The sequence below is a fragment of the Anomaloglossus baeobatrachus genome, chromosome 2, assembly GCF_048569485.1.
Source record: "Anomaloglossus baeobatrachus isolate aAnoBae1 chromosome 2, aAnoBae1.hap1, whole genome shotgun sequence".
NCBI lineage: Eukaryota > Metazoa > Chordata > Amphibia > Anura > Aromobatidae > Anomaloglossus > Anomaloglossus baeobatrachus.
Window position 1 is genome coordinate 477,912,116 of NC_134354.1, and position 12,318 is coordinate 477,924,433.

General features: G+C 47.5%; 1 protein-coding gene and 1 pseudogene across 1 annotated transcript in view; both read right to left on the reverse strand.

The window, feature by feature from the left end:
- MGAT4A (alpha-1,3-mannosyl-glycoprotein 4-beta-N-acetylglucosaminyltransferase A) overlaps positions 1-12,318 on the reverse strand; it is a 107,119-nt gene that overhangs the window by 41,831 nt on the left and 52,970 nt on the right. Inside the window, exons 8-9 of the mRNA XM_075336398.1 lie at positions 361-436; positions 71-185 (exon numbers count right to left, since the gene is read on the reverse strand). Coding sequence (XP_075192513.1) covers positions 71-185; positions 361-436 — 191 coding nt within the window. The remainder of the gene's footprint in view (positions 1-70; positions 186-360; positions 437-12,318) is intronic.
- LOC142290288 (electron transfer flavoprotein-ubiquinone oxidoreductase, mitochondrial-like) lies at positions 1,766-3,607 on the reverse strand (annotated as a pseudogene).

The window sequence follows — 12,318 nt, forward strand, 5'->3', positions numbered from 1 at the left end:
TTAGAACAGCATTTCTTTTTTTTAGCTAAAAATAAAATACTTTAGAAACGTAAAATACTCCCAAAATTACCAATGAATCCCAACTGGGAGAACTCAAGGATCATCCATTCTTCATTAGATAGTTGAAGTGCAAAGTTCTTTATTGTACTGAAGTAATTTTGCTTGGCAACAATATCATCTTCAAGCTGTAAAGATACAGAAAATGATCCCCTCAATTAATTCAGTAACATCAAATGATAATTCAGTATTGATATGTGAAAGACAACACGACTGCCATATGAAATCATGTGCCAAGTCAACGGTATAACACGCTTGAACTATATATCTGACTACAAAAGAATCAAGACAAAATATATTCACCTGGATGTAATAAATACCCTTCCTCTGTGCATACATCATTAGGAAACAATAGTCTAAATTTTGTTTGGTTCGCCATCTGTAACGGAAGGGTAAATAGTTAGATCACACGCTGTAAGCATTTCAAGATGGAACAACTATTTCAAGCTTAACTAGTATACAGTCATGAGAAAAACGTAAGTACACCCGCTATGAACTCTATTGTTTTACATATCAGGAAACTGGGGGAAAAAAAAAAAAAAAAAAAAAAAAAAAAGAAACAAATCCACTCCTCGGAAGATACAACCATGACAAATTACACAGTCATTGTTTAATGTCGCGGGCTTACATCTTTCCATGATGGTTAAATTATTCTGCCATCATCTGCCTCTTAAAGTTAGCATCTTAAATGCCTATCAATCTGATATGCCGGCAGGAATAAAAAACGCCCACGTATTTGGTATCACTGCGCTTGTAAAAGTCGGATCTATAAAATCTTATATATAAATATATATCTATCTATAAAATAAAATTAATCCGATCAGTAAATGGCATTGCGAGAAAAAAATTGAAGCACCAGAATTCCGTTTTTTGGGCCGCCACAACATTGCAATAAGAGGTGATAAAAACATCTTATCTGCCCCCAATTGGTGTCAGTCATAACATCAGCTCAGGGTGCAAAAAATCGGGGGTGACCTGGGGAGGACTTTTCTCTCTCATCCGACATGTCAAATGAGAGAGAAATCAGAGGAGGATGATTGCAGTGGGAGCACAACTCATGTGCCCGCCATTTTAGGAGATCAGGAAGAGAAGAGAGTCCGGGGGGGGGGGTACTTTGGCCACACCGGGGGAGGACATTTCTCTCCCATCTGACATGTTTGATTATGCCAGGTGGGAGACAAATCATTGGTTACTGGCACTGCCATTTACTGTAACACAATCTCAGTTATTCGGTGTATAATGGCGATCACGTGACTGGAATAAAACGGCCGCATCATGATCTCCAGGAAATCTACCACAGGAAGCCCATACCCCAGAGATTTTCCGACACTGGGGGCCACTATTCACTTTTATTCAAAAATGTCTGTTTAAGCATCAAAATAAGGAACATCGGAAACTTTTCTTTAAACATTCTGTGTATAAGCAAGGCATTGTCCATAGCTGGTGTTAAGCATGCCTCATAGTAGTCTTCAATCCCACCAATACAATAAGGCAATATACTGGGACAATTAAACACCTTCCAAAGCAGAAACCAGACACCTGTTCTACATTAGTGTTGGTGTCATTCCACAAGCAATGGTGGAAATTCACAGTCTTTGACTCGCCTTTGATTAAAAGCCCGAAATTAAATTTTCTAGAACCACTTTGGTGTCAGCAATGTACCAGTCAGTTACTGGATAAAGAAATACTGCTCTCCAGGGTGGGTCGCTCACATTCCATTGTAGGCTGGTCCACCGCCACCTTCGGGCACAACCCAGTTGATATTCTGACTTGGATTTTTAATATCACAGGTCTTACAGTGCACACAATTCCGAGAATGGATTTGTAATCCTGACCCATCTCCGGATTCCAGAGGAACATATTCATAGACACCTGCTGGGCAGAATCTCTGCTCTGGCCCATAGTATACAGCCAGGTTCTTTTGACTGGTATACTGTCATCTCGTAATGTTAGACGTGCAGGCTGGTCATGTTCATGGTTACTACTGCTACCGCTCAGAGCCACAGATGAAAGAAGATCAAAACTAATCAGGTTTAAGGTACTCAATGGGTATGTAATCCTTGGCAGGTTTCAGCTGGCTACTATCAAGTCCTTTATGCTTTAATGCCCAAGGCTCCATTCCACTTAGTCTCCAGAAGAAAATCCCAGCAAATATCATGCCGCCGTACAATCCCAGAAATCCATGGCAGGAACATCTAAGGTTCCTCACACTATAAAGCTCTTTCCATACCCAGGATTTTTTTACATTTTCTTCATAATCTGTGAACTGAAGCCCTTGGGTACTTGACTGAATGTTTTCATCAGTTTGTGGTTTAAAGATGGAGTCTGCTGCTATCATAGCACGTTTCATTTCGGTGTGAGTCCCTTTACTCTTTGGTACATTCAAGAAGCCAGGGCTGCACCCAACCAAAACACCCCAAGGGAATGTGAGCTTTGGCAAGAACTGGAACCCACCTTCATTCAGAGCACGTGCTTCATAAGCAATTTGTTCTCCACCTTCCAGAGTCAGGGACACAGTAAAGTAGAGTGATGTTTCCACCTCTGAAATGCTCTGAATGGGTTTATGTTTGGATTCTGCTAATCTAAACCATCCACAAAACCAAGAGCCACAAGTGGTTCTCCCTCATTGAGGTGATAAAGGAATGATCCACCATAAGTGTGTCTTTCCAATGGCCAGCCGATAGTGTGTTCTACAACACCTGGATGCCATTTTTTCTCATCAATAAGCCATAGCTCCTTTAGTCCTATTGCATAGGTTTGTGGTTCGCAGTTCTAAGAAGAAACGTTTTGTACAACTGTTTGGCAAGGTGTCCATGGCAGCCCTCACCAAAGATGGTCACCTTGGCATGCAGTTCCAGCCCGCATTCAAATGTAGCCTTTGGAGAGCCATCTCTGTGAATGCAAACATAATTTGTTGCTATTCCTTTAACACTGCCATCTTCATGGAAAAGCACCTCTGCTGCAGTATATCCAGGGTAGATTTCAACCCCAAGAGTCTCTGCCTGCTCCCCAAGCCAGCTGACCAGATGTCCAAGCCGTACAATATAGTTGCCATGATTATTCATTGGAAGTCCAGGAAGTATAGGGAGTTGTATTCTGTGTTTTTCGGTCAGGACTCCAAACTTATTGCCAATCACCTTTTGTGTGCAGCGATGCCCTTCGCTCCTTCCAGTCTGGAAACCCTTCCTCCAGGGCTCTTGGCTCTAGACAGTCACCTGACAGGGTGTGAGCCCCAATTTGTGCTGCCTTCTCCACTAAGCAAACAAGCAGCTCCTTACCACTCTCAGCCGTGAGATGTTTTAATTGTATGGCTGCAGAGAGACCAGCCGGGCCACCTCCAACTACCACCACGTCAGCCTCCTCTGCAAAACGCGCCATACCAACACCTTCCCATCTGTTGTCCTTGTCGTGGGGGTGGATGTTATAGTGGGTGGTGATTCGGGGCAGAGCAGGTGAAGACCATTTCTTGATGCAGGACGCTGGCACACGTCTGTGGTTTCAGTTAACATAAGCAGTGATGTGCTCACATTGTGCACCTGCAAACAGACATCCTGGTGACGGTGGAGCATGAGATCACTGTTCTTGGACAGCGGCTGCTGGATACTAGCCGACCTGAAGTGCGTACTGCACCTCTGCTCTACACACCAAGTCCTGCGCCTGTGCGAAGTCACGAAGTCTGGGGATGTTGGGGAAATGTAGTGCAGGCTGCCAGGAACTGTAGAGTGTATAGTGATGAATGGGGATAGCTCAGCTGTATGTGGCCAAACTATTCACCACCAAAGTAATGAAAATGCCTTGGACAAAAATGATGGAACCCTAAACTTAATATTTTCTTTTTTAACCTTTTAAGGCAATTTAATGCAAACAAACGATTTCTGTAACTCTCAATGAGACTTCTCCACCAGCCCACAGGTATTTTGGGAAACTCATTGGGAGCAAGCTGCTCCAGCTGTCTTATGTATGAGGGGTGCCTTCTCCAGACTGTTTCAGCTCCTTCCACAGATATTCACTAGGATTTAGATCAGGTCTCATAGCAGGCCACTTCAGAATATTCTAATGTTTTGCTCAAAGACATTCTTTTATGCTTTTAGGTTTTGGGTCATTATCCTTTTGGAGGACCTGTGACTCAGACCAAGCTTTCTGACACCAGGCAGCACATTTTTCTCCAGAATGCATTGATAGTCCTGAGATTTCATTCTACCCTGCACATATTGTAGAGCAGAGGTCCCCAACTCCAGTCCTCAAGGCCCACCAACAGTGCAGGTTTTTGGGATTTCCTTAGTATTGCACAGGTGTTAATGTAATTACTTGCCCAGGTGCTGGTTCCAACAGCAGTGCAATGCTAAGGAAATCCTGAAAACATGCACTGTTGGTGGGCCTTGAGGACTGGAGTTGGGGAACCCTGTTGTAGAGAACCTGCACCAGATGCAGCAAAGCAGTCCCAAAATATAACAGAGCCTCTTCCATGTTACACAGTAGATATAATGTTCTTTTTTTGTGTCGATAAACAAAGAGCTGATGAGATTTGCCTAAAAGCTCCAGTTTTATCTCAACTGTGCAAAGGACAGTCTCCTAGAAGCTTTGTGGATTGTCAATATGCCTTTTGGCAAAGTTCAGTCTCGTTTTTTTAAGATTTTCTTTCAACGATGGTTTCCTCTTTTCGGTAGTCTTCCATGAAGTCCACTTTGACCAAAACAGCAATGGATGGCGAGATCTCACACTGAACTATCTTGACATTGTTCACCTATAATCTCGTATGGGCTCGGTTACCTTTTGGCTCTTCAATTTTCCTTTTGTGGCCACGCTCAAGGAGGTTGGCTACAGTCCCAAAAACTTTAAACTTCTGAATAATATGTGCAACGGGATCAGAAACATTAAGCTGTTTGGAGATGGTCTTGTAACTTTTACCTTCAACATGTTTGTCTAAATTTTTCTCTTTCTAATTTCCTAAGACAACTCTCTCCTTAGCTTTCTTTGGGCCATGTTCAGTGTGGTGAACACATGACATAAAACAGCAAAGTTTCATCAATAAATGGGCAAAGTGACTTGTACGTTTTTAGACACCTGTGATGGCAAGTACAGGACCCACCTTAGGTTAACATGTCACTATGGTCAAATTATTTTCCATGTTTTCTAGAAGTACCATTATTTGTGTCCAGGCCATTTTCATTAGTTTATTTTAATAGCAATGTCTGATTTTCAATTGTTGATATTTCAGTAAATTTAAATTTGAAGTCACATGAAAATGACAAAAAGTAATTTCGGAGACCAGTGTCATTTTTCTCTTACTTTAAACAGAAGAATACCAACAATTTTGCCCATGCAATTTAATGATGCACCTACATTTTTAAGTCAGTGCAAAGAATATAACATTTTAATATCTTAATGGTAAAATGTAACAAATATTGTGCACTGATCTTAAAACATATAAGAAGGGAATTTTGTTACTTACCGTAAATTCCTTTTCTTCTAGCTCCAATTGGGAGACCCAGACGATTGGGTGTATAGCTACTGCCTCCGGAGGCCACACAAAGCACTACACTTAAAAGTGTAAGGCCCCTCCCCTTCTGCCTATACACCCCCCGTGGGATCACGGGCTCCTCAGTTTTAGTGCAAAAGCAAGAAGGAGGAAAGCCAATAACTGGTTTAAAAACAAATTCAATCCGAAGAAACATCGGAGAACTGAACCATTTAACATGAACAACATGTGTACCCGAAAAAACAAAAATCCCTAAGAAAACAGGGCGGGTGCTGGGTCTCCCAATTGGAGCTAGAAGAAAAGGAATTTACGGTAAGTAACAAAATTCCCTTCTTCTTTATCGCTCCTAATTGGGAGACCCAGACGATTGGGACGTCCAAAAGCAGTCCCTGGGTGGGTAAAATAACACCTCGTGACAGGACCGTAAAACAGTCCTTTCCTACAGGTGGGCAACCGCCGCCTGAAGGACTTGTCTACCTAGGCTGGTGTCCGCCGAAGCGTAGGTATGCACCTGATAATGCTTGGTGAAAGTGTGCAGACTCGACCAGGTAGCCGCCTGGCACACCTGCTGAGCCGTAGCCTGGTGCCGTAATGCCCAGGACGCACCCACGGCTCTGGTAGAATGGGCCTTCAGCCCTGAGGGAACCGGAAGCCCAGCAGAACGGTAGGCTTCAAGAATTGGTTCCTTGATCCACCGAGCCAAGGTGGATTTGGAAGCTTGCAACCCTTTACGCTGACCAGCGACAAGGACAAAAAGTGCATCCGAGCGGCGCAGGGGCGCCGTGCGGGAAATGTAGATTCTGAGTGCTCTCACCAGATCCAACAAATGCAAATCCTTCTCACATTGATGAACTGGATGAGGACACAAAGAAGGTAAGGAGATATCCTGATTGAGATGAAAGGGGGATACCACCTTAGGGAGAAACTCCGGAATCGGGCGCAGAACCACCTTGTCCTGGTGAATCACCAGGAAGGGAGATTTGCATGACAGCGCTGCTAGCTCGGACACTCTCCGAAGAGAGGTGACCGCTACTAGAAAAGTCACTTTCTGTGAAAGTCGAGAAAGGGAAACATCCCTCATAGGCTCGAAAGGCGGCTTCTGGAGAGCAACTAGAACCCTGTTCAGATCCCAGGGCTCTAACGGCCGCTTGTAAGGAGGGACGATATGACAAACCCCTTGCAGGAACGTGCGTACCTGAGGAAGCCGTGCTAGTCGCTTCTGAAAAAATACAGATAGCGCTGAGACTTGTCCTTTAAGGGAGCTGAGCGACAAACCTTTTTCCAAACCGGATTGTAGAAAGGAAAGAAAAGTAGGCAATGCAAATGGCCAGGGAGAAACTCCCTGAGCAGAACACCAAGATAAGAATATCTTCCACGTCCTGTGGTAGATCTTGGCGGAGGTTGGTTTTCTAGCTTGTCTCATGGTGGCAATGACGTCTTGAGATAATCCTGAATACGCTAGGATCCAGGACTCAATGGCCACACAGTCAGGTTCAGGGCAGCAGAATTCCGATGGAAAAACGGCCCTTGAGACAGCAAGTCTGGTCGGTCTGGTAGCGCCCATGGTTGGCCTACCGTGAGATGCCACAGATCCGGGTACCACGACCTCCTCGGCCAGTCTGGAGCGACGAGGATGGCGCGGCGGCAGTCGGACCTGATCTTGCGCAGCACTCTGGGCAACAGTGCCAGAGGTGGGAACACATAAGGTAGCCGGAACTGCGACCAATTTTGAACTAAGGCGTCTGCCGCCAGAGCTCGGTGATCGTGAGACCGCGCCATGAAAACTGGGACCTTGTTGTTGTGTCGGGACGCCATTAGGTCGACGTCCGGCATCCCCCAGCGGCGACAGATCTCTTGAAACACGTCCGGGTGAAGAGACCATTCCCCTGCGTCCATGCCCTGGCGACTGAGAAAATCTGCTTCCCAGTTGTCCACGCCTGGGATGTGAACTGCTGATATGGTGGATGCCGTGTCTTCCACCCACGTCAGAATCCGCCGGACTTCCTGGAAGGCTTGCCGACTGCGTGTTCCTCCTTGGTGGTTGATGTATGCCACCTCTGTGGAGTTGTCCGACTGAATTCGGATCTGCTTCCCTTCCAGCCACTGCTGGAAGGCTTGTAGGGCAAGATACACTGCTCTGATTTCCAGAACATTGATCTGAAGGGTGGACTCTTGCTGAGTCCACGTACCCTGAGCCCTGTGGTGGAGAAAAACCGCTCCCCACCCTGACAGACTCGCGTCCGTCGTGACCACCGCCCAGGATGGGGGTAGGAAGGACTTTCCCTTTGACAATGAGGTGGGAAGAAGCCACCACTGAAGAGATTCCTTTGCCGCCTGAGAAAGGGAGACGTTCCTGTCGAGGGACGTCGACTTCCCGTCCCATTGGCGTAGAATGTCCCACTGTAGTGGACGCAGATGAAACTGCGCGAAAGGGACTGCCTCCATTGCTGCTACCATCTTCCCTAGGAAGTGCATGAGGCGTCTCAAGGGGTGTGACTGGTCTTGAAGGAGGGATCGCACCCCTGTCTGTAGTGAACGCTGTTTGTCCAGCGGAAGCTTCACTATCGCTGAGAGAGTATGAAACTCCATGCCAAGATATGTTAGCGATTGGGTCGGGGTCAGATTTGACTTGGAAAAGTTGATGACCCACCCGAAACTCTGGAGAGTCTCCAGTGCAACGTTCAGGCTGTGTTGGCATGCCTCTTGAGAGGGAGCCTTGACAAGCAGATCGTCTAAGTAAGGGATCACAGAGTGTCCCTGAGAGTGCAGGACTGCTACTACTGCTGCCATGACCTTGGTGAAGGCCCGTGGGGCTGTCGCCAGACCGAAAGGCAGAGCTACGAACTGAAGGTGTTCGTCTCCTATAACGAACCGTAGAAAACGCTGATGCTCTGGAGCAATCGGCACGTGGAGATAAGCATCCTTGATGTCTATTGATGCTAGGAAATCTCCTTGAGACATTGAGGCGATGACGGAGCGGAGGGATTCCATCCGGAACCGTCTGGTTTTTACGTACTTGTTGAGAAGTTTTAGGTCCAGAACGGGACGGAAGGATCCGTCCTTTTTTGGCACCACAAACAAATTGGAGTAAAAACCGTGACCTTGCTCCTGAAGAGGAACAGGGATCACCACACCTTCTGCCTTTAGAGTGCACACCGCCTGCAGAAGAGCATCGGCTCGGTCGGGAGGCGGAGACGTTCTGAAGAATCGAGTTGGAGGACGAGAACTGAACTCTATCCTGTACCCGTGGGACAGAATGTCTCTCACCCAACGGTCTTGGACCTGTGGCAGCCAAATGTCGCCAAAGCGGGAGAGCCTGCCACCGACCGAGGATGCGGAGAGAGGAGGCCGAAAGTCATGAGGAAGCCGCCTTGGTAGCGGGTCTTCCGGCTGTCTTTTTTGGGCGTGACTGAGCCCGCCAAGAATCTGAGTTCCTCTGATCCTTTTGAGTCCTTTTGGACGAGGAGAATTGGGACCTGCCGGAGCCTCGAAAGGACCGAAACCCCGACTGTCCCCTCCTCTGCTGGGGTTTGGTTTGTCTGGGCTGAGGTAAGGATGAATCCTTACCCTTGGACTGTTTAATGATCTCATCCAACCGCTCACCAAACAGTCGGTCACCAGAGAATGGCAAACTGGTTAAGCACTTTTTGGAAGCAGAATCTGCCTTCCATTCCCTTAACCACAAGGCTCTGCGTAAAACCACGGAGTTGGCGGACGCCACTGCCGTACGGCTCGTAGAGTCCAGAACAGCATTAATCGCGTAAGACGCAAATGCAGACATTTGAGAGGTTAAGGATGCCACCTGCGGCACAGATGTACGTGTGACAGTGTCAACCTGTGTAAGACCAGCTGAAATAGCTTGGAGTGCCCATACGGCAGCGAATGCTGGAGCAAACGACGCGCCGATAGCTTCATAGATGGATTTCAACCAGAGCTCCATCTGTCTGTCAGTGGCATCTTTAAGTGCAGCCCCATCCTCCACTGCAACTATGGATCTAGCCGCAAGCCTGGAGATTGGGGGATCCACCTTGGGACACTGGGTCCAGCCTTTGACCACGTCAGGAGGAAAGGGATAACGTGTGTCCTTAAGCCGTTTGAGAAACGTTTATCTGGATAAGCGTGGTGTTTCTGGACTGCCTCTCTAAAGTCAGAGTGGTCCAGAAAAGAACTCAATTTACGCTTGGGATATCTGAAATGGAATTTCTCCTGCTGTGAAGCGGATTCCTCCACCGGAGGAGCTGGGGGAGAAATATCCAGCATTCTATTGATGGACGCTATCAGATCATTCATTTTGGCGTCCCCTTCAGGTGTATCCAAGTTGAGAGCGGTCTCACGATCAGAATCCTGATCAGCTACCTCCGCCTCATCACACAGAGAGCCTTCCTGCTGGGACCCTGACCAGTGTGATGAAATCGAGGGCCGCTCATAGCGAGCTCGCTTAGGCTGTCTGGGACTGTCGTCCGTGTCCGAGCCGTCACACTGGGATGCATGGGACACCCCCGGAGCCCGGGGCTGTTCCAACAGAGGGGGACCAGGGAGCAATGATTGAACAGTGCCCATGGTCTGAGTTACTGGTCTAGACTGCAACGTTTCTAGAATTCTAGTCATAGTCACAGACAATCTATCAGCGAAAACTGCAAACTCTGTCCCCGTCACCTGGACAGTATTCACAGGTGGTTCTCCCTGGGTCACCTCTAGCAGAGGCCCCGGCCGAGCAGTTGCCACAGGGGCCAAGCACTGCACACAGTGGGGGTCAGTGGAACCTGCCGGTAAAGAAGCCTCACATGCGGTACAAGCAGCATAGAAAGCCTGTGCCTTGGCACCCTTGCTTTTTGCGGATGACATGCTGTTGTCTCCTCTGAGCAATCTAGGAGGGTATATAGCCAGGAAGCACCAGCGACCGTACAGTGCAATGTATAGCGTACAAGCATAAAAATACAAATGTACACTTCGGCACTAGTGGGTTCAGCACCAGAGGCGCCGATAACCGCCCGCTCAAACGCGGGTGTGTGGTCGCCAGAATCCCGTGACTGGGTCTCCCAAAACTTGTCTCCCCTCTCCAGCTCAGACTGCACACAGGAATGGCTGCCGGCGTTCTGTGAAGAGGGGCGGACCGTGGGCGTGCCTCAGACAAAGTGCGGGAAACTGGTGTCCCACTGTGCCCAGTGTGAGGGCTGGAGTATGTAAAGTAGACTCCAGCCCTCTGCGCTGACATTCTGCACAGCGTCCCGCCCTTCCCCTGACTGGCAGGCCTGGGGGCGGGAACGAAACGAAACTAGGCCGCAAAAGCCGGGGACTCGAGTAATAAGCGCAGCCGTCATACATGCACGGCCAGCGCGGAAGTCCCCGGCGCACCACAAGTCCCAGCCGCGCCGCAGCAAACTGACAGCAGCGGCCGGCGCGGCAGTTCCGAATACATATACTCCCTCAGCAGAGCTGTAGTGAGCAGTGGCACAAGCGTGCGCGCTGTTGTCCCCGGCGCACTAACACACCCAGCAATGCTGCAGTGTGTCTGCGTCTGTGTGGGGACACAGAGTACCTTGATGAAGCAGGGTCCTGTCCCTGACGATACTCAGCTCCATATGCAGCAGTTCCTTTCAGGGGCTGTGGATGGAGCACGGTCTCAGTGCCTGGAGACCGGTAAAATCCCACTTCACCCAGAGCCCTAAGGGGGATGGGGAAGGATGCAGCATGTGGGCTCCAGCCTCCGTACCCGCAATGGGTACCTCAACCTTAACAAACACCGCCGACAAAAGTGGGGTGAGAAGGGAGCATGCTGGGGGCCCTATATGGGCCCTCTTTTCTTCCATCCGACATAGTCAGCAGCTGCTGCTGACTAAACAGTGGAGCTATGCGTGGATGTCTGACCTCCTTCGCACAAAGCATGAAAAACTGAGGAGCCCGTGATCCCACGGGGGGTGTATAGGCAGAAGGGGAGGGGCCTTACACTTTTAAGTGTAGTGCTTTGTGTGGCCTCCGGAGGCAGTAGCTATACACCCAATCGTCTGGGTCTCCCAATTAGGAGCGATAAAGAAAGAACACATTTACACAGAGCTATTCATTTCACCCTTCTGGTGTTAGGAAATCCTTAGTAAAAATCCAATATGCATCCCTTTGGAGTAAACGAGAGTTAATCTCCTCTTAATTGCAGCATGCTACTTCATCTGATACTTGTAGGTTCAGCATAAGGGCATCGATTCCCTCTATGAACATTGAAGAATGATGGACACCTAGATGTCCTGGAATTATGAGCACTGCGATTATGTTTAAAGGGATATTCCCATCTCCAAGATCCTATCCCCAACATGTAGTAGGTTGTAGCAATAATAATAATAATAATAATAATAATAATAATAATAAAAATTAATATTAGCTAATACCTCTAATTAGAAATGTAGTATAGTTCTCCTGATTAGGTGTGTCACTTACCACATGTGCAGGGTATTGCAGCTTAGGTATCCATGGTTATGACCACTAGCCACTAACTAACTGTGACTATATGGGTGGCCGTAACAATGGATACTTAAGGTCCTGCAATGCCCTGAACATCAGGTAAGGGACAGCGAATCAGAAGAACTATACTACATTTCTAATTGGAAGTATGTACTAATATTATTATACTGTACCTATTACATATTAAAATATGATCTTGGAGATGGGAATACTCCTTTAAAACCGCAGATAATATACCTCCTTGTCTGTAATACCGGAACACACATGCCAGATATCTTGTTTATTCATTTATTCATTTTAGCCACACTGATAACGTTTTATTGTAAGGC